Below are 26,495 nucleotides of genomic sequence, written 5' to 3' on the forward strand. Positions count from 1 at the left end.
TGAGCATGGAATATCTTTCCATTTGTTTGGGTGTTCTTCAATTTCTTTCATCTGTATCTTGTAATTTTCAATATAGAGTTTTTCACTTCCTTGGTTAAATTTATTCCTAGGTATTATATTCTTTTTGATGTATTGTAAATGGGATTGTTTATTTCTACTTTTGACAGTTTATTAGTGGTGTATAGAAACACAACAGATTTCTGTACATTTGTCTTGTATCCTGCAAATTTACTGAATTCGTTTATTAGTTCCAACAGTCTTTCTGTTATGGAGGCCTCTTAGATAATCATCAAGGCTGCAGCCTGAGAGGCAGACTTCTAATTACATGCACATCTATTGGCTAAGTGTAATGTTTCCCAGACACTTCAGAGGGTGAGTGCTATCTTCGAGTACTCCAAAGCACATAATTTTAATGTCAAAAGTTAAGTAGAAGGACAATGCTAAGAGCCGCAAGAGAAAATGGTTTACATACAAGGGAACTACTATAAGACTATTAGCAATTTTTCAGCAAAAAACTCTGCAGGCCAGAAAATAGCACAATATATTCAGAATGCTAGAAAAAAATCCTGTATCTCTTCTTCAACTCTGAATGATAAAGCTTCCAAGTTTTATAGACAAGATAAAAGAGTTCATCAACAATAAACCAATCTGACAAGAAATTTTAAAGGGACTTATTTTAGTTGAAAAGAAAGTGTTCTAATTAGTGATAATAACTTTGAAACAATGATAAAAAGGTAACATATCAAAACATTTGAGATACAATTAAAACAGAAGAAAAAGTGTAATATAAATGCCTAACTTAACTTTATACCTGCAGAAACTAGATAAACAGGAGCAAACTAAAACCATATCTACCCAAAGGATGAAATATGAAATAGAAATTAGAGAACAGAGCTTTTATCAAGATGGAAGAGTAAAGAGATCCTGAGCTCACCTCCTCCCACAACCACATCAAAATCACAACTATCTTCAGAACAACCATGCATGAAAAAGATTGGAACTTATCAGAAAGGATCTTCTACAAGTAAAGATATCAAGAAGGAACCAAAGAGACAGGTAGGAGGAGGAAACTTGCAAAATAATGAAACTTCATAACTCCCAGAACGGCAACCTACAAACTGGAAACTAATTATACTACACAGATTATCCCACAGGAATAAGAGTTCTTGAGCCCCACGTGAAGCTGGGAAGTAGCACTAGAAGTACAGCACTGGGAAGACGAGCCCCTTCAAAGCATTTTGCTTTGAAGGCCAGTGGGGCTTAATTTCAGGATCTGCACAGGACTAGGAGATAAAGAGATGTCAGTCCCAAGAGCACACACAAAATCTTATGTGCACTAGGACCCAGGGCAAAAGAATATGAAAGATGCCTAAGCTAGACCCACCTACTGATCCTGGAGAGTCTCAATAAGGAGGGGATGGCTGCAGCTCATGCTGGTGATATAATCACTGAAAGTAGGCATATTTGGAAACATTCAACCGTGTGAACATTGCTACCAACAGCTGCAATCTTGACACATTAGCACCAAGACCTACTTAAGACCTGGAATGCATATGACATCTCCTACAGAAGACCACTTCTCCAAAGTTGAGAAATGTAACTAACCTACCACATATATAAAAACACAAACAGCAATTTAGATTTTTTTTTTAATGAAGCAGCAAAAAAATACATTTCAGTAGAAGGAACAAGATAAAATTTCAAAAGAACTAAGTGAAGTAGAAATAGACAACCCACCCAAGAAAGAGGGCAGAGGAATGACTATAACGTGACCAAAGAACTGAGGAGGACAACAGATGCACAGAGCAAGAAGTTAAAAGTTCTTAACAAAGAGGTAAAATATAAAGAAAGAAAGAATAACCAGAGATGAATATAATAACGGAAATGAAATTACATTAAAGGAATTTATAGCAGATTAAAATGTTACAGAGGAATTGATCAGTGAGCTGGAAGAGAGTAGGGGAACGCACTGGTGATGACCAGAAAGAAAAAACGGGTGAAAAGAAATGAGGACAGTTTAAAAGATCTCTGGGGCAATACCAAGAACACTAATATTCACATTACAGGGGTCCCAGAAGATCACAGAGAGAAAAAGCCTGACAAAATGTTTGAAAAAAATAATAGCTGAAAACTTCTGAAAGCTGGAGAATGAAACACTGAAGCACAGAGACTATCATACAGGATTAACCCAAAAAGGAAGAAACCAAGACATATTATAATCAAAATGGAAAAAATGAACATAAAGAGAAAACAGTAAAAGCAGCAAGAGGAAAAAAATCAACTAATATAAGAGCACTCCCATAAGGCTCTCAGCTGATTTTTCAGCAGAAACTCTTCAGGCCAGGAAAAAATTGGCACCTTATATTTAATGTGATAAAAAGGAAAAGCTAAAACTAAGAGTATGCTACCAAGCAAGACTTTCATTCAGATTTGATGGTGAAATCAAAGGGTTTACAGACAAGTAAAAATGAAAAGAAATCAGCACAATCAAACCAGTTTTACAACAAATGGTACAGGAACTTTTCTAGACAAAAAAAATAAAAGGCTACAACTAGAAATAAGAAAATTACAAAACAACCTCATTGGCAAAGGCAAACATACATTAAAGGTAGGAACTCATCCATACACTAAGTAACTGAGAAGGTTAAAAGACAAAAGTAAAATCATCTGCATCAACAAAGAGCAGTTAAGAGATACACAAAACAATCAAATGTAAAAATGTGATATTGAAAACAGTAATTGCAAGATGAGAGTACAAATGCAAGTTTATTTAAATGCATTTAAAATTAAGGTATCGGCAACATGAAATAATCACATATATACACAGACCTCATGTTACCTCCAATACTTTGGCCACCTGATGCGAAGAACTGACTCATTAGAAAAGACCCTGATGCTGGGAAAGACTGAAGGCAGGCGGAGAAGGGGATGACAGAGGATGCGATGCTTGGATGGCATCACCGACGCGATGGACATGCATTTGAGCAAGCTCTGGCTGGTGACAGACAGGGAAGCCTGGTGTGCTACAATCCATGGGGTCACAAAGAGTCAGACACAACTGAGCAACTGGACTAACTGACCTACAGACAAAAATCTACCATAGACATACATACAAAAAAGAAAATAGATTCTAAACATGCAACTAAAAACATTCAACAGTCATCAAAACACAAGAGGAGAGTGCAAAAGAGGAAAAAGGAAAAAAAGATTTGCAAAACAAATCCAAAAACAATCAACAAAATGGCAACAGGAACATTAATATTGATAATTATCTTAAATGCAAAGAAATTAAGTGTTCTAACCAAAACACATACAGCAATTGAATAGATACAAACACAGACCTTTATAAGTGCTGTTTACAAGAGTCTTGCTTCAGAGCTAGAGGGACACACAAACTCAAAGTGAGGGGATTGAAAAACATATTCCATAAATGGAAATCAAAAGAAAGCTTGAATAGCAATACTTATATCAGATGAAATAGACCCACTCAGAAATAGACTTAGAGTAAAAACTGTTACAGGGGACCAAAAAAGGACACTACATAATAACCAAGGGATCAATATAGTAAGAAGATATAAAATTATAAATATACATGCACCTAACATAGGAGCACCTCAATATATGACAAATATTAACAGATATAAAAGGAGAAATCAACCGTAACACAAGAGTAGTAGGGAACTTCAACACCCCACTTACATCAATAGACAGATCATCCAGACAGAAAATCAATAAGGAAACACAAGCCTTAAATAACACAACAGACCAAATGAACCTAACTGATATATAGAGAGAGCATTCCATATAAAGAGCAGAATACATGTTCTTTTCAAGTGCATATGGAACATTCTACAGGATAGATCACATGGTATGCCATAAAACAAGCCTCAGTAAATCAAAATAACAGGCATCTTTTCTGACCACGGTTCAATGAGACTAGAAATCAATTACAAGAAAAACACTACAAAAACAAAAACACATAGAAGGTAAACAGTATGCTGCTAAACAACCAATGCATCACCGAAGAGATCAAAGAGAAAATCAAAATGTATGCAGAGACAAACGAAAACACAAGAATATAAAAAGAGACAAATGAAAATGAAAACATAAGGATCCAAAACCTGTGGAATGCAGCAAAAGTAGTTCTAAGAAGCCAGTTTATAGCAATGCAAGCTTACCTCAGGAAACAAGAAAAATCTCAAATAAACAACAGAATATTACACTTAAAGCAACTAGAGAAAGAAGACCATATAAAATTGAAAGTTAGGGTAAGGAAAGAATTCATAAAGATCAGAGCAAAATAAATGAAATACAAAGTGAAACTAAAAGCTGACTCTTTGAAAAGATAAAAAAAATTGATAAACCTTTAGCCAGACTCATTAAGAAAAAAGGGAGAGGGTCCAAATGAATAAAATCAGAAATTAAAAAAGAGAAGTTACAATTGACACCAGAAAAATACAAAGGATCATAAGAGACTACTAAGAGCAATTAAACATCAATAAAATAGGAAGCCTAAAAAAAAATAAATTATTAGAAAGGCACAATCTTCCAAGACTAAACCAGGAAGAAACAGAAAATATAAACTGAACAATCATAAGTATTAAAATTAAATCAGCAATTTTAAAACTCCAAACAAAAGCATCAATGTTCATCAGTGATATTGGCCTGTAATTTTCTTTTACTGTATCTCTACTTGGTTTTAGTATCAGGGTGATGGTGGCCTCATAAAATGAGTTCAGAAGTGTTCTTTCCTTCGCAATTTTTTGGAATAGTTTCAGAAGGATAAGTGTTAACTCTTCACTAAATGTTTGGTAGAATTATCCTGTGAAGTCAGCTGATCCCAGACTTCTGTTTTTGGCCACACAATGCAGCATATGGTATCTTAGTTCCCTGACCAGGGGTTGAACCTGCACCCCCTGCACAGAAAGCAAGGAGTCTTAACCACTAGACCACCATGGAACATTGATGCAAAAATCCTCAACAAAACACCCGCGAACCAAATCCAATGATAGATTAAAAGAATCATACATCATGATCAAGTGAGATTTACTCCAGGGAGACTGACGAGTTTTCAATATCTGCAAATCAGGCAGTGTGATATACGACATTAACAAACTGAAGATAAAAACTTATGATCATCTCATTAGATGTAGAAGAGGGTTTTGATACAATTCAACACAGATTTATGATTTAAAGAAAATTCTCCAGAAATTGAGCATAGAGAATCTTTTCTACCTCAACATAATAAAGACAATATATGACAAATGGCTCAGACAATAAAGCATCTGCCTACAATGTAGGAGACTCAGGTTCAATCCCTGAGTCAGGAATATCTCCTGAAGAAGGAAATGGCAACCCACTCCAGTATTCTTGCCTGGAAAATCCCATGGACAGAGGAGCCTGGTAGGCTACAGCCCATGGGGTCGCAAAGAGTTGGACATGACTGAGCAATTTCACTATGACAAACCCACAGCTACCACATATTCAGTGGTGAAAAGCTGGACACACTCCCTGTAGGATCAGGAACAAGAGAAAGATGTCCACTCATACCACTTATAGTCAACATGATTTTGGAAGTCTTGGTTACAGCAATCAGAGAATAAAAAAAATAAATAAAAGTAACCTAACTTTGAAGAGAAGAAGTAAAACTGTCACTGTCTGCAGATGACATGTTACTATTCATAGAAAATCCTAAAGACACTACCAGAAAACTATTAGAGCTCATGAATGAATTTTGTAAAATTATAAGATACAAAATTAATATACAGAAATCTATTGCATTTTATATACTAACAACAAACGATTAGGAAAGAAATTAAGGCAACAGTCCTATTTACCACCGCATGAAAAAGAATAAAATACCCAAGAATAAACCTACCTGAGAAGTCAAAAGACCTGTATTCCAAAAATTTTAAGATGCTAATGAAAGAAATTGAAGACAGAACAAACAGATGGAAAGATATACCATGTTCTTACACTGGGAGAATCAATATTGTCAAAATGAACATATTGCCTGAGGCAATCTACAGATTCAGTACAATCCCTATGAAATAACCAAAGGCATTTTACACAGAATTACAACAAAAAATTTTAATCCATATGGAAACACAAAAGATCCAGAGTAGACAAAACAATCTTGAGAAAGAAAAACAGAGCTGGAGGAAATCACACTGTCCTCAGATTATACTACAAAGTTACATAACCAAAACAGTATGATACTGGTACAAAAACAGACACACAGATTAATGGAACAGAATAGAAAACCCTCCCAAAAAAAGAAAACCCAGAAATAAACCCATGCACTTATGGTCAATTGATCTGGGACAATGGAAGCAAGAATACAAGACAGAGAAAAGACAGTCTCTTCAATAAGCAGTGCCAGGAAAACTGGACAGCTGCGTGTAAAACAATGAAATTAGAACATTCTCTAACAACACATACAAAAATAAACTTACAGCAGATTAAAGACCTAAATGTAAGACTGGGTACTGTAACACTCCTAGAGCAAAACACAGGCATGACACTCTTTGACACAAATCAAAGTAACATCTTTTTGTAGCCATTTATTAGAGTAATGGAAATAAAAACAAAAATATACAATTGGGACCTAATCAAACTTCTAAGATTATAAACTTTTGCATGGCAAAGGAAACAATAAACAAAACAAAAAGACAACCTATGAAATGGGAAGAATATTTGTAAACAATGAAACCAACAAGGGATTAATTTCTAAAATGTACTAATAGCTCATAGAGAGCAATAGTAACAAAAACAACTCAATCAAAAAATGGGAAGAAGACTTAAATAGGCCTTTCTCTAACGAAGACATAAAGATCACCAATAGGCACATGAAAAGATGATCAACATCCTAATTGAAATGCAAATCAAAACTGAAAAGAGGTACAACCTCACACTGGTCAGAATGGCCATCATTAAAAAGTCTACAAATAACAAATTCTGGAGCGGGTATGGAGAAAAGAGAACCCTCTTACACTGTTGCTGGGAATGTAAACTGATACAGCCACTATGGAGAACAAACAGTATGGAGATTCCTTTAAAAAGTAAAAACAGAGTTACCATATGATCCAGCAAATTCCACTCCTCAGCATATATCCACAAAAGATAAAAACTTTAATAATTCAAAAAGATGTATGCACCCCAGTGTTCACTGCAGCACTATTTACAATAGCCAAGACATGGAAGCAACCTAAATATCCATAAACAGATGAATGGATAAAGAAGATGTGTTATGTGTATAGAAAGCAATATTAATCATCCCAAAAAAAGAATGAAATAATGTCATTTGCAACAACATGGATGGATGTAGGGATTATCACGTTAAGTAAAGTAAGTCAGAGAAAGACAAGTATCACATGATATCATTTACATGTGGATCTAAAAAAAGTGATGAACTTATTTACAAAACAAACATTCACAGACATAGAAAACAAACTTATGGTTAACAAAGGGGAATGAAGGGGTCGGATAAATTAGGAGTTTAGGATCAATATATACTCATTACTATACATAAAATAAACAGACAGCAAGGTCCTTGCTGTGGAACAGGGAAGTATATTCAATTCTTCTAATAACCTATAATGGAAAAGAATCTGAAAAAGAATATATACATACATATATATATAAATGAATCACTTTGCTGTACCCTTGAATCTATTTCAACATTGTAAACAAACTATACTCCAATAAAAATTTTAAAAACTGAAAAAACTACCACTATCCAGCAATTCCACTTCTAGGTCTTTATCCCAAGGAAACAAAAATCACCATCTTGAAGAGATAATCTGCACCCTCATGTTCAGTGCAGTATTATTTAGAATAGCCAATAGCCAATGAAAATAACCTAAATGCCCATCAATTGATGAATGGATAAAGAAAGTTGGTGCATGCATATATACACACATAAACACACACACACACACACAAAGGAATGTTACTGGCCATTAAAAAGAAGGAAACCTCGCCATTGCACCAACATGATTGGACCTCAAGAGCATTTTGCTAAAGGAAATGTCAGACAAAGAAAGACAAATACCATATGATCTCACTTATATGTGGAATCTTAGGGAAGAAAACAAATACAAAATACCAGACTCATAGGTACAGAAAAAAGGCTGGTGGTTGCCAGAGGTGGGTACTGTGAAGTGGGATAAATGGGCGAAGGTGATCAAAAAGTACAAACTTCCATTATAAGATAAATAAGTTCTGGAAATAGAATATACATCATGGTGATTATAATTAACAATATTTCAATGTATATTTGAAAGTTTCTAAGAGAATGAATTTTAAAAGTTCTCACAAGAAAAAAAAATTGTACACTATGTGCTGTGATGGATGTTAACTACTTATTGTGGTGATCATGTCACAATATATTTAGCAAATTATTACGCTGTATACCTTATACCAATACAATGCCAATTATATCTCAATAAGACTGGAAGAAAATTTTTAAGTAAAAATAGCTTTTAAAATAGAGCAACATATTCTAGATTATTTAAAAAGCACAACCAAAGACAGAATGTCCCACTATACAAAAATACAGTAAAAAAGGCTCTGACAGAATTTGGCCAGAACACCAACAATGTCCACCATACTGGTTAATCTAAGCCATTATAAATTACTCTCCTAAATTCTTAGAAGGAAAATAAAATTGTTCATATTTAGTAAATAAAATTTCATTTTAAAATATATGTGTGTGTGTGATAGCATTGAGCACCTTGGCACTCCATGTACATTTCATTGTACATTTCAGACCTGTATTATTTTGGATATAGTATTAGAAGCTATAACAGAGACACAAGATAATAATGGATTAAACAAGTTGGAGTTTATTTCTCTCTTCTCTGAAGAGGCATGGTGATTTAGTCTTATAAATTCCTCAGGAGCAAGGCTCATTCCACCTTACTGCTCCGCTATGTACACTATCACTGTAGACTATGTACACTATCACCTTATGGACTATGATGTACCAATATGTTCACACTGCAGCCAGCAAGAAAGGGCAAAAGGGACGAGGATAAGCATTCTTCCTTTAGAACTCTATCTAGACGTGACACGTTACATCTGTCACATGTCAGTATCTATAGCTTTGTCACAAAATTCTACCTAGGTGCAAGAGAGGTTGAGAAATGTAGTTTTAATTTTTACATGTTTGGCTAAATTCTGATGAGTTTGGTCTATTTTAAAAAAAAATGACAGAAGCCAAGGAGAACATGTATTGTGAACACTACCATATACTTCTTGTATAAACTATGCATATTAATGCCACTTTTCCTTGGCAAAAATATTTTCTCTTTCATAATTACTTTTGTGAGGACCAAAACATGCAGCTATACAGGTGAACAATTTACATTGGCCATACATGGCAATTCAACTTATGAAATTTTAATTATACCTATAATTTAATTAATGCTGATTTCTTGGTTACAAATGCAGACTTCATAAATATTTGATTAATTGATAATTTCCAGGAATACAGAGATAAAAGCAGGAAGTGAGTTTTTAACATTTATGTTGAATATGCACTAATATGCACAGTTTATAAAAAGTAAATGATTGTTGCAAAGAGAAAAAGGTAATGTATGGTTCAAAGGAAATTGTTGAGGCTAAGAAAAGGTGAGAATGTTAAAGAAAAGTAGCTACAGCTTTCTAACGGGCTAATAAATTTCTTTTAAAAATAAATAGAAACAATAACTGCCTTGAAAGAGTAATGAAACGTACACAACTCACTTTTTCACTTATAAAAATGTTATAATCCAATAGGTTTTGTTCTGTGTCTTGGTTATTTTCAGGAAGAACTGCAAATTCATTCTTTTCATTCCCTAATTTGTAAAGAAGATGCTGAAATTCAACTGCAGATTCCAGAGGCTCAATTCCATAAGAAACATTTTCAAACTGCAATATTCCTCTGTAAAATTAAGGACAAAAATTTACTGCTTTTAATTCTACTTTATAATTCTAATTTTAACTAATTCTATAATTAATTCTATATTATAAAACTCTGACAGAATTCCAAAAAGAGGAGGAGGAAGGAAAGAGGGGAAGGAGAAAAGGAAAAGAGAAGATACAGAATGTTTTTGGGCTCTGTATTTTGTCCCACACTTTTTGTATTTCGGAGATGACTCTGAAGAGACCAAAAATAAAAATTTTCCCAATTCCAAAAACTAACTACTCATCTAATTTTTTATAGTTATAAACATAGTTGAAATTATTAAATCAGAAATTACATAATCAGTTGCTTAGGTATGCAGCACTACTGTGTATACAGCATTACTGTGATCAAGTCATTCCCCTGTCCTCCAAGTCAGTGACTTAACGAAAGCAATAGCATATAGAAATATGTAAAAATTTTGATCTGGTTTGCACTGTAGTGATCACATTGCTTGTATAACAAAAGGATACATAATGAGCAATTTTATCCATAAAAATAAAATTTAGCAGTAATTATAAGGCATTTATGAATTTTATGTACATAATCTGAATAAGAAATTTAAAGTAATAAAGAGTAAACAACTTTTCTAGGTATTCTTCCCTAAATATAGGTAACAGTTCTAGTGACTATTCTCTAAAAACCAAATTTCAGAATTCCATGTAAAAAGCACCAAGTAAAATTCGTTTGTGAAAACAAAGATCCTACACTACAAAAATGAAGATGAAGAACGTCCTGACAGAATGGAAAGCCCTCCCAGAACTAAGAAGGAAACTTTATAATTCTTAGAGAGTTTAAGACAGTGATATTACTAGAAAAAATGACTAAGTACTATAATAATTATTATTTGTTTATATAGAAGTGCTTCCTCTCTCTGAAGATGATTTCCCGTGTGAAAAGGGCATGCTTCGTTTATATCTCCAAACACTAGGCTAGTAACTGGTACAAAAATATTTGCTGAAAAAAAAGCTACCCAGAACTTAGCTCCTCCAATTTGTTGTAGTCAAACATGTTCATCTCTCATTTCCACAATAAAGAAAAAGAGCAAGGACACCAGGAAATCTAAACTTTCAAGGAAGTTAGACAAGTCTCTGGTCTGTCCGGGAGTTGAGGAGAAATAAGAGAAGAAACATATTCAGAGGAATATATCATTCAGTGATATGATGGGAATATCCACATGGGAGTATTCTCTCCATGGAAATCCTCCACCAGCTCCACACTTAGAATAAACTAACCAGTTCACTGCAGCCAAATATCACAACTATGGTGTTTGCATATCAAGGACAAAAAATACATAACCTCAGTCCAGAGCACGTGCTAAGTGTGACAAAAGAATTCGGATATCCTTCAATATATCCTTGGTAGTAGCATTGAGCCTATGAGGGAGAAAGTAAAGTGGTTACCTAGGAGTTGACAAAACTTTCTAATGATTTCTTAACTTTTTATACTTAAAATTTTCTGAATACTTTTCATAGGCTCTGTACTGTTTATATCATTGTGAATAAAAATACATTCAGAAAAAAAGTCTCCTCAGGTTTGCCACTTTCACTATATTAATGCCTCTTTTCAGAGCAATGCTTGGGATTATTATTTTACACACTGTTTCCAAAGTTTTATATCATATTTTAGGTAAAATTATTTTCCAAAATACAAATTTATGTCATCAATAAAAAGACAAAGATTGTGAATCTGGATTTTCTTTAAATTCTGACAGTCTGCTATAAAGAGATGTCTAAAATTTAAGGTCACAAAAAAAAATTAAAGATCTGGAAAAAGATATACCACACCAACACAAACCAAAAGGGTACTCTGAAGCAATACTAATATTGGAAATGTAGACTTTAAGGCAAGAAGCATTAGTAGAGATAAAGAGGGACATTTCTTAATGATAAGAGTTTCAATTCACCAGGAAGATATAAATATTCCAAATTTGGATTCACTTAATAACATAGCTTCAAAATATAAAAAGTCAAAAATGAAATAATAATAAAAATAAATGCATAATCATACTAAAGATTTTTAAGCAGACATTTCTTTCAGTAACAGGTAAGTCTAGCATTCAGAATCTATAGAGGACTTGAATAGAATGTTAACCTCACAGAGATAGAATACTACACTTTAAAACTATATGTAATACATTTTTCTTTCACAGAGTTCTTAACTACTTTTTATTGAAGCATATAGTTAATTTACAATGCAGTAGTAGCTTCAGGTGTACAACAAAGTGATTCAGTTATACATACATACATACAAATGTACTCTTTTTCAGATCCTTTCCCATTACAAGTTATTACATGACATTGAATATACTGTGCTATACAGTAGATCCTTGTCATTTATCTATTTTATAAATAATCACATGTATATATTAATCCCTAAGTCCTAATTTATCTCCCCCTCCATCATCCTTTCCAGTAACCACAAGTTTTATTTTTCTATGTCTGTGAGTCTATTTCCATTTTGTAAATAATTTCACTTATATCATTTTTTAGATTCCACATGTAAGTGATATCACATGATATTTGCTTTTCTCCATCTTTTTTCAATTAACATATAAATCCTCAGGTCCATCTTTGTTGCTGCAAATGGCATTACATCATTCTTTTTTATGGCTGAGTAACATCACACTTTCTTTTTAAAAAACACATAACATTTACAGAAATGAAACCATATTCTGGGCCATGAAACACAACAATAAACTTTAAAGGACTGAAATCACACCAAATTCAGTCTCTGACCACAATGCAATTAACATGGAGACATAGCAAACATCATTACAAACAAAAAAGGAAGATTATATAATTTCTACAATTTCAGGGTGCTACATATTTTGGTATAAATCAATGTAATTTTTCTTATTAATGCACTCTTTTATGTTAGAAGTAAGGTGAGCAAGAAGGAGCAATATAAGGAAATTAATGGTCCTTTCCAATTAGAAGTAATATATATCAATAATATTCAACAAGTTTTTATTATATGCTATGTGATAGGCATTTTTCTAGGCACTAGGGAGGCATCATTGAATAAAACAGACCAAAAGCTCTGGTCAAATGAAGATTATATTGCACTAAGGAAACAATAAATAAAGTATGTGATACATCATATATTGATAACCACTATGGAGAAAAACAAAAGAGGAGAGGTAAAAGAGTATGAAGATTAAGAGTGCAATTTAAAATAGGGACTGGACTCCCTTGGTGGTCCAGTAGTAAAGAAATCTGCCTGCCAATGCAGGACACATGGGTTTGATCCCTGGTCCACATGATTCCAGCAAGATTCCACATGCTGCAGGCCAACTAGGTCCATACGCCACAACTACTGAAGCACCTGCACCCTAGAGCCCATGCTCAGCAACAAGAAAAACCACCACAATGAGAAGCCCACCCACTGCAACTAGAGAGCAGCCCCCACTAGCCGCAAATAGAGAAAGCCCACTTGCAGCAATGAAGACCCACCACGGCCAAAAATAAATTAAAAAAAAAAACCTTTTTTAAAATCTTAAATCTGGACTAGTCAAGGACTAATTGGATGGTTTTGAGAAAAGAAGTGAAGAAAATGAGGCAGAGAAACATTATATCTTGGGAAAGAGCAGACATCTGGATCAGAGGAGAGAGAGAAAAGTTCTTGAAAGGAGAACATGTCTTGTATGTTTAAAGAATAGCAAGGAAGCCAATGCAACTTGAACAGAATTACCAACATAAAAAGTAACAGGAAATGAGGTCACAGAGGTAAAGAGGATCAGACTGTGTAGAGCCTGCTGCTGCTGCTGCTACTAAGTCACTTCAGTCGTGTCTGACTCTGTGTGACCCCATAGATAGCAGCCCGCCAGGCTCCCCCATCCCTGGGATTTTCCAGGCAAGAGTACTGGAGTGGGGTGCCACTGCCTTCTCTGGTGTAAAGCCTGCAGGATACTAAAATGATTTTCACCATTTCACCCTATTTAAGGTTTTTTATTTATTTTTATTTATTTTTATTTTTGGCTGTGCTGGGTCTTTGTTGCTGCATGTGGGCTTTCTCTTGTTGGTTTTCACTTTGTGAACAATAACTCATCCCATGAAGGCTTCTGAGTAGAGAAGCAACAAGATCTGACCGGTTGGTCTTTTTTCTTTTTTGACCTGACCAAGTTTTATTAATAGGATTCATCTGGTTGTCACGTTGAGACCTGACCCAGGGAATGAGCAAAGTGTGGAAGCAGGGAGATTATTCAGGAAGTTATCACAACAACCCAAACTACACATGATGTTTATTTGAAAAACAGTGGTATCAGCAGACAGAGTCAGAGGAAGAAGGTGGGTTCTAAGTACATAATATGAAAGGTAGAATCAATAGGATTCATCGACAGATGAGACAGGAGTAAAAAAAAAGAAAAAGATTTCAATCTACGATTTTGGGTTCAATAATATTTGTGCTTGTTTTTACTAGTATTTCATTTCTGTTCATTTATTCAACAAAATATAAACTAATTAAATTGTGCTGCAGAGTAGAATATACTAAGTCAATCTAGTTCGTCTTTAATTTATCAAGACTTCAAGAAACCCTAACAATGGGTGAAATGAAGCATACATAGGTCACTTTACATATATCCTCTGTGAATAAGGTCTTCTATATTAGGAAAGTATCCAGTATAAAAAAAGTTTTAAAAAATCTTTAAAATATATAATTTAAATCTTACCTGAATATTTGAAGAATGAGAATTCATAGATCCTTGATTATACATATAAACCATGAAATTATTTGCTAAAAAAAATCTGGATATAAAAAAGAGTGAGAGAATTTTAAGTTATTCTTTTTGAAAAAATACAAAGCAGCAATCAGCAAACTTAGCACCCTCAAAGCCAAATCTGACCTATCTCTGTGTTTGTAAATAAAATTTATTTGCATATAGCTATACCCATTCACTTACATATGGTTCATGGTAGCTTTCATGATACAACAGCAAAGATGAGTCATTTTGACAGAGCTATTATGCTCTTCAAAACCCTAAAATATTTACTATCTGGGTCTTTAGAGAAAAAGACTGCCAATTCCCGACAAAGGTAGTATTTTCTTTCGAACTGTGTGTAATTTTTGCTCAAAGTAATATGCATTTACTCAAAACAATATTTCCCATCTTATTATACTCCTTTAAAAAATAAGGAAAACAAACTATAAGACAAAAGAGAAGCATTTTAAAGTTTACAAAGATACGAAATGGGTGTAGGATTGTAAGAGTTTTTTATTCTTTCATTCCTTCTCAATTTTACTATCATGAATATATATTACTATAATGAAGTGGAAGAGCATCCTGTAACAGTCACAGTTCAGCCTTCTCTGGTATCACTCGTTGTCCGCACTACGCTATTTTACTTATGCTTCCTCTCCTGGTGCTCACTTCTCAATCCAAAGTAATGTAACTAGACCACCCAGAGTAGCTTCTGCTGAGAATCCTCCATTAAAACGGATGCCATATAATGACCCCCTCATTGTCAAATCCAAAAAGAAAAAGCAGTTTGAGTCAAATAAAACTATCTGATGCACTTCACATACTGACTATACTCCCCTTCTTTAAACCATCTGCTCTTCAACTTCAATCATACCATTTACCCCTGATTTTTCCTCATATCATCTTGTCTACTTGTAAAGTCCCTTCATCTGGATCCTTATTTCTTCACTTAAATGTTTCCCTGGCATTCATTTTCTGGTTGTTTTTCCCTCTCATCATTAATATTTACCCCCACCTCCTTAACTTGTTCATTTCCGGTGCCTCAGTTCAGTTCATTCGCTCAGTCGTCTCCGACTCTTCGCGACCCCATGAACCGCCGCACGCCAGACCTCCCTGTCCATCACCAAATCCCGGAGTCCGCCCAAACCCACGTTCATCGAGTCGATGATGTCATCCAGACGTCTCATCCTCCGTCATCCCCTTCTCCTCCTGCCCCCAATCCCTCTCAGCATCAGGGTCTTTTCCAAAGAGTCAGCTCTTCACATCAGGTGGCCAAAGTACTGGAATTTCAGATTCAACATCAGGTCTTCCAATGAACACCCAGGACGGATCTCCTTTAGGATAGACGGGTTGGATCTCCTTGCAGTCCAAGGGACTCTCAAGAGTCCTCTCCAATACCACAGTTCAAAAGCATCAATTCTTCAGCACTCAGCCTTCTTTATAGTCCAACTCTCACATCCATACATGACCACTGGAAAAACCATAGCCTTGACTAGACGGACCTTTGTTGACTAATGTCTCTGCTTTTTAATATGCTATCTAGGTTGGTCATAACTTTTCTTCCAAGGAGTAGGCATCTTGTAATTTCAGGGCTGCAATCACCATCTGCAGTGATTCTGGAGCCAAGAAAAATATAGTCAGCCACTGTTTCCACTGTTTTCCCATCTATTTGCCATGAAGTGATGGGACCAGATGCCATCATCTTAGCTTTCTGAATGTTGAGCTTTAAGCCAACTTTTTCACTCTCCTCTTTCACTTTCATCAAAAGGCTCTTTAGTTCTTCTTCACTTTCTGCCATAAGGGTGGTGTCATCCACATATCTGAGGTTACTGATACTTCTCCCAGCAATCTTAATTCCAGCTTGTGCTTCCTCCATCCCAGCGTTTCTCATGATGTACTCTGCATATAAGTTAAATAAGTAGGGTGACAATATATAGCCTTGACGTACTCCTTTTCCTATTTGGAACAAGTCTGTTGTTCCATGTCCAGTTCTAACTAATATATATATTTTTTAAAAAAGATGGCTCTGAAACCTACACTTCTCTCCCGTGACCTAAAATAAATATAACTGGCTATTCAAAGTCTTCTGTGATTTCATACAAATTTTACGATTATCTGTTCTAATTCCTGAAAAATGCTTGAGTATTTTGATAGAATTGGACTGAAACAGTAGACTTCCTTGGTTAGTAGAATGGACTTTTAACAATATTAATTCTTCCAGTGTGTAAGCATGATGTACATTTCCATTTATTTGCATTCTCTTCTATTTCTTTATCAATGTCTTAGAGTTTTCAGAGTACAGGTCTTCACCTCCCTTCATTAAATTTATTCCCAGGTATTTTTTTCTTTGTGATGCAATTGTAAATGGGATTTTTTTAAATTTATTTTTCTGATATTTCATTATTAATGCACAGAAATGCAATAAATCTACACATTAATTTTGTATCCTATACTTTTACTGAATTCATTTATTAGTTCTAATAGTTTTTTGGTAGCATCTCTAGGGTGTTCTGTGGTATCATGCCATTTGCAAATAGTGACTATTATAGTTCTCCCCTTCCGATCTGGATGTATATTGTTATTCTGTTGCTAAGTCATGTCCGACTCTTTCCACCCCCATGAACTGCAGCATGCTGGGCTTCTCTGTCATTCACTATCTCCTGGAGTTTTCTCAAACTCATGTCCATTGATTTGGTGATGCCACTCAACCATTTCATCTTCTGTCACCACCTTCTCCTCCTGCCTTCAATCTTTCCCAGCATCAGGGTCTTTTCCAGTGAGTTGGCTTTATGCATCAGGTGGCTAAAGTACTGGGGCTTCAGCTTCAGTATCAGTCCTTCCAATGAATACTCAGGGTTGATTTCTTTCAGAAAATTATTTCTTTTTAATTGCTATGATTAGGATTTCCAATACTATGATGAACAAAAGCAGTGACAGCAGGCATCTTTGTCTTACTTCTAGTCTTAGAGAAAAAAGCTTTTAGCTTTTCATCATTGAGTATGATGTTAGCTGCGGGTTTGTAAAAATGGCCTTTAACATATAAGTGAAGGGGATTAAGAGATATGAACTATCAGTTATAATACTATAAATAGTTTGTAATCTATAAAAATATATAGTCACTACATTGTACACCTGAAACTAATAAGATATTGTAAGACAACTATACTTCAACCAATCAATCAATCAGCCTTACTGCCACTGGACATTTCTCCTGTATATCCTCTGACACAGACCTGTCCTGTTCCTTCACTGCCCCATCAAATCTCTGCTACCATTGTGTCCAATATCTAATTTTTTTCTGCCACCTCAGTTATATCTCATAAAAAAAACTCTTACACATTCACAATTATGCTTATTATATCTCATATAATTTTTGTAATAGCTTCATAATTGTCATACCATCCTTAATTATTATGCAGGCAATTTCCAAAAATAGAGTATACACATGCTCAATCCATTTCCCAGGCTCCAACACCTTTATTTTTTACTATTGCTTATAGTTTGGATAATATATTCAAATGCAGTATGCATTCTCTCTTATGCACCTGAGAAGCTCTTTAAGTTGTCATTTACTATTCTTCCCTTCTCTCTAACGGAGTAGGTTAACTCTTCTTTTACTCAATGCCATTCTTTGCCATCTATAACACAATGAATCATTGTTTATATTTCTCTCCTTAAGAAACTTCCTGTCAGCCAAAATACTTCATTTTTTCTTTTCTTTTTTCTCTGCCAAACATTTCTGGAAAAGGCATTTTCACTTAAAACTCTCAGTTTCTCACAATTCAGCTCTCCTTAATACCACATAGTCTAGTTCTACACCCAAAATTTAACTGAAATCAACCTCTTGAAAGTTACAAATTGCTTCCAAGCCAGTATTTCTCAACTGGTTTTCCATCAAAGAATTAAACCCTATATAAAGTTATTTAAATTATTTTCACAGTATTCTTAGGGATAGTATGTAGCTGTTACTTTTTTCCATAAACTATTCACCAGCTCCCACAGTACTGTATGATCTAATTTCTTATACTAAATCCCTTATTTCATATTCTTGGTGGTGAGCCTGCCTCCCTGATCAAACCCTAACTGATACAGTTACAGACTTACTTCTTTCTTATTACATCCTTCCCTGATTATATAGATCCTGCTTGCTCTCCTAACTTAAGATCATACAGATTAATCTTCAGATGAATTCTTATTCTTCCTATTCCTAGCCTCCCTATTCACTAAAGACTACCTGAGGCATTAGGACCAAAAAATTAATTCACAGGAAGCATTTGTTCATCTGAGACAACTAAACATTTTAATAACTACATTACTTATAATATTCTATTTTTATCATAAGCAAATGAATTAATATAAGTAAAATTAAGTCTAAAAATAAAATATAAAAAGTTACCTTTGCTTAAGGTGCACAGTATACAGTTTCTCATCTATTGAAATACTATAGGATACCTGTTCCTAGAGAATCCAGAACAACTGAGAGTAAAGACAAATGTAATAGAAGAGGTAAAAAAACAATTTTATATTGACTAATCCTTCCAAATAATGCTTTAAAAGTCTCAGACTATGTGTGATTTAAAATTTGCAATAATATATCACAATTTTTAACATTTATTACATAATCTATTCTTACTATTTCCACAAAATTAGTCCAATATAAGGAGTCATAAAGCACTAGAAACCTATATGTAACTGAATTTTAAACTCTTTTAAAAGAAGAGACTATGTGCCATGTCATAACATCTATTCAATTGCATCACTGGGATATTAAGGTACTCTACTTCAGTGAAGCTTAAAATTAACTTACTCCACTAAGCACAAACATCATTTATTTTAACCATTTTCCTGAAATGTATGCCCTATTTCCTATATTTTTAAGCAGATTTTTAAACAACATTTGGCATAGATTTTTTTACTCCAACTCTACTAGTCTCAAGTTAAAACATGGCAGTGAGTTGCAATATCAGTTTGTCAGTGAATCTAAGAGATGAGACTCTATCTTTTAAAAAGAGAACACGTGAAAAGCAAGAGTTAGAATATCATTAAAAAGAAAACTCAGTAAAAACTAAAAAGACATAAATACCAAAACATAGGATCAGTGAAAATAAGAAACAACCAGAAGACAATACAAATTTTAAAAAAAATAATAATAATAAGGCAAGCTGTTAAAAGGTCTAGTAAATGGTTGAAAATCATTATATAAGATATTAATTTTAGGGGAAACTGAATGAACTTATATGGGAATTCAAGGTAGTATCTTTGCAATTTTTGAAACTCTAAAATCATGCCAAAATTTTTAAAGTTTTTTTTTTTAAGTAAGACCAGAAAGAAGCAAAACAAGTATATGTCAGATAAAAGGCAGAAATACCAAACATAAGATCCTGACACTGAAGCAGCAGCATGTCCTAGCTTTAAAATCTTGGACCTGGAGGAATCAACCTGCCTGACTTCAGGCTCTACTACAAAGCCACAGTCATCAAGACAGTATGGTACTGGCACAAAGACAGAAATATAGATCAATGGAACAAAATAGAAAGCCCAAAGATAAATTCACACACCTGTGGACACCTTATCTTTGACAAAGGAGGCAAGAATATACAATGGAAAAAAGACAATCTCTTTAACTAGTGGTGCTGGGAAAACTGGTCAACCACTTGTAAAAGGATGAAACTAGAACACTTTCTAACACCATACACAAAAATAAACTCAAAACGGATTACAGATCTAAACATAAGACCAGAAACTATAAAACTCCTAGAGGAAAACATAGGCAAAACACTTTCTGACATAAATCACAGCAGGATCCTCTATGACCCACCTCCCAGAGTAATGGAAATAAAAACAAAAATAAACAAATGGGACCTAACGAAACTTAAAAGCTTTTGCACAACGAAGGAAACTATAAGCAAGGTGAAAAGACAGCCTTTAGAACAGGAGAAAATAATAGCAAATGAAGCAACTGACAAAGAATTAATCTCAAAAATATACAAGCAAATCCTGCAGCTCAATTCCAGAAAAATAAATGACCCAATCAAAAAATGGGCCAAAGAACTAAACAGACATTTCTCCAAAGAAGATATACAAATAGCTAACAAACACATCAAAAGATACCCAACATCGCTCATTATCAAAGAAGTGCAAATCAAAACCACAGTGAGGTACCATCTCATGCCAGTCAGAATGGCTGCTATCCAAAAGTCTACAAGCAATAAATGCTGGAGAGGGTGTGGAGAAAAGGAAACCCTCTTACACTGTTGGTGGGAATGCAAACTAGTACAGCCACTATGGAGAACAGTGTGGAGATTCCTTAAAAAACTGGAAATAGAACTGTCATATGACCCAGCAATCCCACTTCTGGGCATACACACTGAGGAAACGAGAACTGAAAGAGACACGTGCACCCCAATGTTCATCGCAGCACTGTTTATAATAGCCAGGACATGGAAGCAACCTAGATGCCCATCAGCAGACGAATGGATAAGAAAGCTGTGGTACATATACACAATGGAATATTACTCAGTCATTAAAAATAATATATTTGAACCAGTTCTAATGAGGTGGATGAAACTGGAGCCTATTATACAGAAGGAAGTAAGTCAGAACAAAAAACACCAATATAGTATACTAACACACATATATGGAACTTAGAAAGATGATAATGATAACCTGATACAAGACAGCAAAAGAGACACAGATGTATAGAGCAGTGTTTTGGACTCCGGGAGAAGGCGATGGTGGGATGATTTGAGAGAATAGCACTGAAACATGTATATTATCATATGTGAAACAGACCACCAGTTCAGGTTCGATGCATGAGACAAGGTGCTAAGGGCTGGTGCACTGGGATGACCCTAAGGGATGGGATGAGGAGGGAGGTGGGAGGGGGGATTCAGGATGGAGAACACATGTACACCCATGGCTGACTCATGTCAATGTGTGGCAAAACCCACTACAATATTTTAAAGTAATTCAGTTCAGTTCAGTCGCTCAGTCATGTCAGACTCTTTGCAACCCCATGGATCACAGCATGCCAGGCCTCCCTGCCCATCACCAAATCCCGGAGTTTACTCAAACTCGTGTCCATCGAGTTGGTGATGCCATGCAGCCATCTCAACTTCTGTCATCCCCTTCTCCTCCTGCCCCCAATCCCTCCCAGCATCAGGGTTCTTTCCAATGAGTCAACTCTTCACATGAGGTGGCCAAAGTATTGGAGTTTCAGCTTCAACATCAGTCCTTCCAATGAACACCCAAGACTGATCTCCTTTAGGATAGACGGATTGGATCTCCTTGCAGTCCAAGGGACTTTCAAGAGTCTTCTCCAGCAGCACAGTTCAAAAGCATCAATTCTTTGGTGCTCAGCTTTCTTTATAGTACAACTCTCACATCCATACATGACCACTGGAAAAACCATAGCCTTGACTAGATGGACCTTTGTTGACAAAGTAATGTCTCTGCTTTTTAATATGCTGTCTAGGTTGGTCATAACTTTTCTTCCAAGGAGTAGGCATCTTGTAATTTCAGGGCTGCAATCACCATCTGCAGTGATTCTGGAGCCAAGAAAAATATAGTCAGCCACTGTTTCCACTGTTTTCCCATCTATTTGCCATGAAGTGATGGGACTGGAGGCCATGATCTTAGTTTTCTGAATGTTGAGCTTTAAGCCAACTTTTTCACTCTCCTCTTTCATTTTCATCAAGAGGCTCTTTAGTTCTTCTTCACTTTCTGCCATAAGGGTGGTGTTATCTGCATATCTGAGGTTATTGATACTTCTCCCAGCAATCTTAATTCCTCCAGCCCAGCGTTTCTCATGATGTACTCTGCATATAAGTTAAATAAGCAGGGTGACAATATACAGCCTTGACGTACTCCTTTTCCTATTTGGAACCAATCTGTTCTTCCATGTCCAGTTCTAACTGTTGCTTCCTGACCTGCACACAGGTTTCTCAAGAGGCAGGTCAGGTGGTCTGCTATTCCCATCTCCTTCAGAATTTTCCATAGTTTATTGTGATCCACACAGTCAAAGGCTTTGGCGTAGTCAATAAAGCAGAAATAGATGTTTTTCAGGAACTCTCTTGCTTTTTCGATGATCCAACAGATGTTGGCAATTTGATCTCTGGTTCCTTTGCCTTCTCTAAATCCAGCTTGAACATCTGGAAGTTCATGGTTCACGTACTGCCAAAGCCTGGCTTGGAGAATTTTAAGCATTACTTTATTAGCATGTGAGAGTGCAATTGTGTCGTTGTCTGAGCATTCTTTGGGATTGCCTTTCTTTGGGATTGGAATGAAAACTGACCTTTTCCAGTCCTGTGGCCACTGCTGAATTTTCCAAATTTGCTGGCATATTGAGTGCAGCACTTTCACAGCATCATCTTTCAGGATTTGAAATAACTTAACTGGAATTCCATCACCTCTACTAGCTTTGTTTGTAGTGATGCTTCCTAAGGCCCACTTGACTTCACATTCCAGGATGTCTCGCTCTAGGTGAGTGTGAGTGATCACACCATCGTGATTATCTGGGTTGTAAAGATCTTTTTTGTACAGTTCTTCTGTGTATTCTTGCTACCTCTTCTTAATATCTTCTGCTTCTGTTAGGTTTCTACAATTTGTGTCCTTTATTGAGCCCATCTTTGCATGAAATGTTCCCTTGGTATCTCTAATTATCTTGAAGAGATCTCTAGTCTTTCCAATTCTATTGTTTTCCTCTATTTCTTTCTTATCTCTCCTTAGTATTCTTTGGAACTCTGCATTCAAATGGGTATATCTTTCCTTTTCTCCTTCGCTTAACAAAAATAAGCTATCATTTCACTCTTGGCTATCATCAAAAAAATCTACAAATAACAAACATTGGCAAGGATGTGGAGGAAAGGCAATCCTTGTTACTGCTGATGGGAAAGTAAACTGGGGCACATACTATGGAACACAATTTTTGAGGTCCCTCAAAAAACTAAAAATATAACTACCATATGATTCAGCAATTCCATTCCAAGGTATATACCTGGGGAAATAAAAAAATATTACTTTGAAAGAATACACACATCCCAGTGTTCACAGCAGCAGAATTTACAATAGCCAAGGCATGGAAACAATACAAATGCCCATCAAAAAATAACTGGGTTGAGAAGATGTGTTATATCAATACAATGAGATATAACCCATCCATAAAAAAGAAATGAATTTCTGCTATTTGCAACCATAAGGATGAACCTAGAGAATATTATGCTTATGAGATGTCTGAAAAAGACAAATACTTATGATATCACTTATATGTGAAATCTTAAAAAATACAAATGAGTGTATATGCAAAACAGAAGCAGACTCACAAACAGAATCACAGGCTTGTGGTCCCCAAAGGTCAAGGGAAACAGGGAGGGGCAAATCAGGGACATGGGATTAATAGATAAGATAGATAACAACAGAATAAGCTGTATAGCATAGGAAATCACAGCCATCATCTTGTAATAACCTTATAATGGAAGATAAGCTGTGAAAATACTGAATATCTATGTAGTACACTTGAAACTATACAATACTGTGAAACAACTATACTTCAATAAAGAAAATACAACTGAAACTGATACAACATTGTAAAACAATGATACTTCATTAAATATATATCAGAATGAGTAAAATTTTTAAAATAATAATAATTGTATACATACTTTGTATGGTGACAGATGGTAACCAGACTTACTGTGGTAATAATTTCATAATGTATAAAAATACTGAATCCCTACAGAGTACACCTAAACCTAATAGACTGTTATATATTAATTATAACCCAATAAACATGCTAAAAATAATAGGTTAAAAATTTTAATGGGCAAATAATTTAAAAGACATTTTGCCAAAAATTATTTAGATGGCTAGTAGCTTATGAAACATCATTTTTCATTAGAACAATGCAAATATAAGCTACAATGAGATACCACTACACATCCAATAGAATAACTTTAATCAAAACAGATATCAGGTGTTAACAAGCATGTGGGAAAACTGAAATCCTCATATATTGCTGATGAGAAATGTAACCTAGTAAGTCACTATGGAAAATAGTTTGTCAATTTCTTAAAATGATAAGCATAAACTTACCATATGACACAGCAAAGTCACTTTTAAAAATCTATTCAAGAGAAAGAAAACTATATGTCCATACATAAATATTCATAGCAGAATGATTCAAAATAGTCAATTTCTGAAAACAATCTTGAATTAAACCACTAAATGGATAAACAAATGTATTATAAACATTTATTAATGAGCAAAAATTAAGGAAATACTGATAAATGTTGCAAAATGGATAAGCTTAGGTGAAGGAAGCCCAATAGAAAGTCCTATAGTATCATGTTTCATTTTTATGAAATGTTTAGAAAATGCATAACTACAGAAACAGATCAGCAGTTGCCAAGGGCTGGGGATGAAAGCAGAGAACTACACACAGGCAGGATGGAACTTAAGGCAACAGACATGTTCTAAAACTGGATTATGGTAATGTTTACATAATTCATGTACTAATAATCATTGAGTTATACACTTACAATGGGTGAATTCTGTGGTGTCTAAATTATACCTCATTAAAACTGTTAAAAATAAAGTGTTATCAAAAGATTGGCCACTGGACTTCTCTGGGGGTCCAATGGTTAGGAATCTGCCTGCCAAAGCAGGGGACTTGAGTTCGACCCCTAGTCAAGAGGATCCTACATGCCACAGAATAGCATGTTCCACAACTACTGAGCCACACTCTAGAGTCCACAAGCGACAACTACTGAGCCTGAGTGCTGCAACTACTGAAGCCTCTAGAGCCTGGGCTCCACAACAAGAAAAGCCACTGCAATGAGAAACCCACGTATCACAACAGAGCAGCCCGTGCTTGTCACAACTGGTCCATGCACAGCAACAAAGACCCAGCACACTCAAAAAGATTTAACGGATTAAATTTTTTTAAAAAAAGATCAATCACTTGTAAGCAAGGCATGCTCTCTTGTATTTCTTTTTTTTTAATCTCCTAAGGCTCTTAGCATATAACTATGCACACAAGTCCAGAGAAATATCTGTTAAATAAATCAACAACTAGGATAAACTATCATCTTTCCAATAAAAATAACAGAATAATTGGTTTATACTCTCTGAAAACTGGTAAATGCAAGGGTAGAGATTAAGGAAGAAGATTATGCTTAAGACAGATTCTCCTTAGCAATATTGGAGAAAATTATTCTCCTCATCTGAATCATCTAGATACCACTCAGATAAGACTCTAATTCTTTTACGTTATATTCTCTCTTTGAACTTTTAAAAATTATTTTACCATGAGGAAATGACAAATGTTAGAAAAATTAGAACATTTTGATTTATATATTTGCTTTTACCATCAAAACTTTAAATTACTTATCAGTAGAGATATTGGCTATTTATACTATGATAGAATTTATGTATTTCACTGCTATGTAATAAACATAAGAAATTTCATATAATAGCATTAACTATGGAAAATCTCTTACATTTTCTACTTCTGAATTATCACTTGCATTTGCTTGGATTTTCTCTGGAAGTATGATTTGTAGAAATGAATTTTGAAAATCTGAAGAAAGAAAAAAACAGTTAATAACTGTGTCCTAAACTTGACTAAATATTTGTGCATGTTCTTTTATAAGACTTGCTTCTGCAAATATGAGTTATCACCTGTGTACTCCTATAAAAATATTGAAAACAATTTAAAAATAGATAAGAGGAACTTTCCTGGTAGTCCAGTGGCTAAGACTCCATGCTCCCAATACAGCAGGCCCGAGTCTGATCCCTAGTCAGGGAACTATATCCCACACGCCTCAACTAAAGATCCTGCATGCTACAACA

General features: G+C 34.9%; 1 protein-coding gene across 10 annotated transcripts in view; it reads right to left on the minus strand.

Annotated features, from left to right (window-relative positions):
• ADAM32 (ADAM metallopeptidase domain 32) overlaps positions 1–26,495 on the minus strand; it is a 154,440-nt gene that overhangs the window by 119,667 nt on the left and 8,278 nt on the right. For 8 of the 10 annotated variants that reach the window (XR_011485100.1, XM_070459859.1, XM_070459858.1 and 5 more), the window contains exons 2-6: positions 26,144–26,223; positions 19,045–19,106; positions 14,619–14,694; positions 11,246–11,322; positions 9,748–9,925 (exon numbers count right to left, since the gene is read on the minus strand). Coding sequence is in view for 9 of the 10 variants with exons in the window: in XM_070459859.1 (XP_070315960.1) it covers positions 9,748–9,925; positions 11,246–11,322; positions 14,619–14,694; positions 19,045–19,106; positions 26,144–26,223 (473 nt within the window). In the remaining variant the exon portion in view is untranslated. Of the gene's footprint in view, positions 1–9,747; positions 9,926–11,245; positions 11,323–14,618; positions 14,695–19,044; positions 19,125–24,737; positions 24,769–26,143; positions 26,224–26,495 lie in introns of all 10 variants that reach the window. The other 2 variants (XM_070459860.1, XM_070459861.1) reach the window with 2 other exon arrangements.

Source organism: Odocoileus virginianus, chromosome 32 (genome assembly GCF_023699985.2).
Source record: "Odocoileus virginianus isolate 20LAN1187 ecotype Illinois chromosome 32, Ovbor_1.2, whole genome shotgun sequence".
Lineage (NCBI taxonomy): Eukaryota > Metazoa > Chordata > Mammalia > Artiodactyla > Cervidae > Odocoileus > Odocoileus virginianus.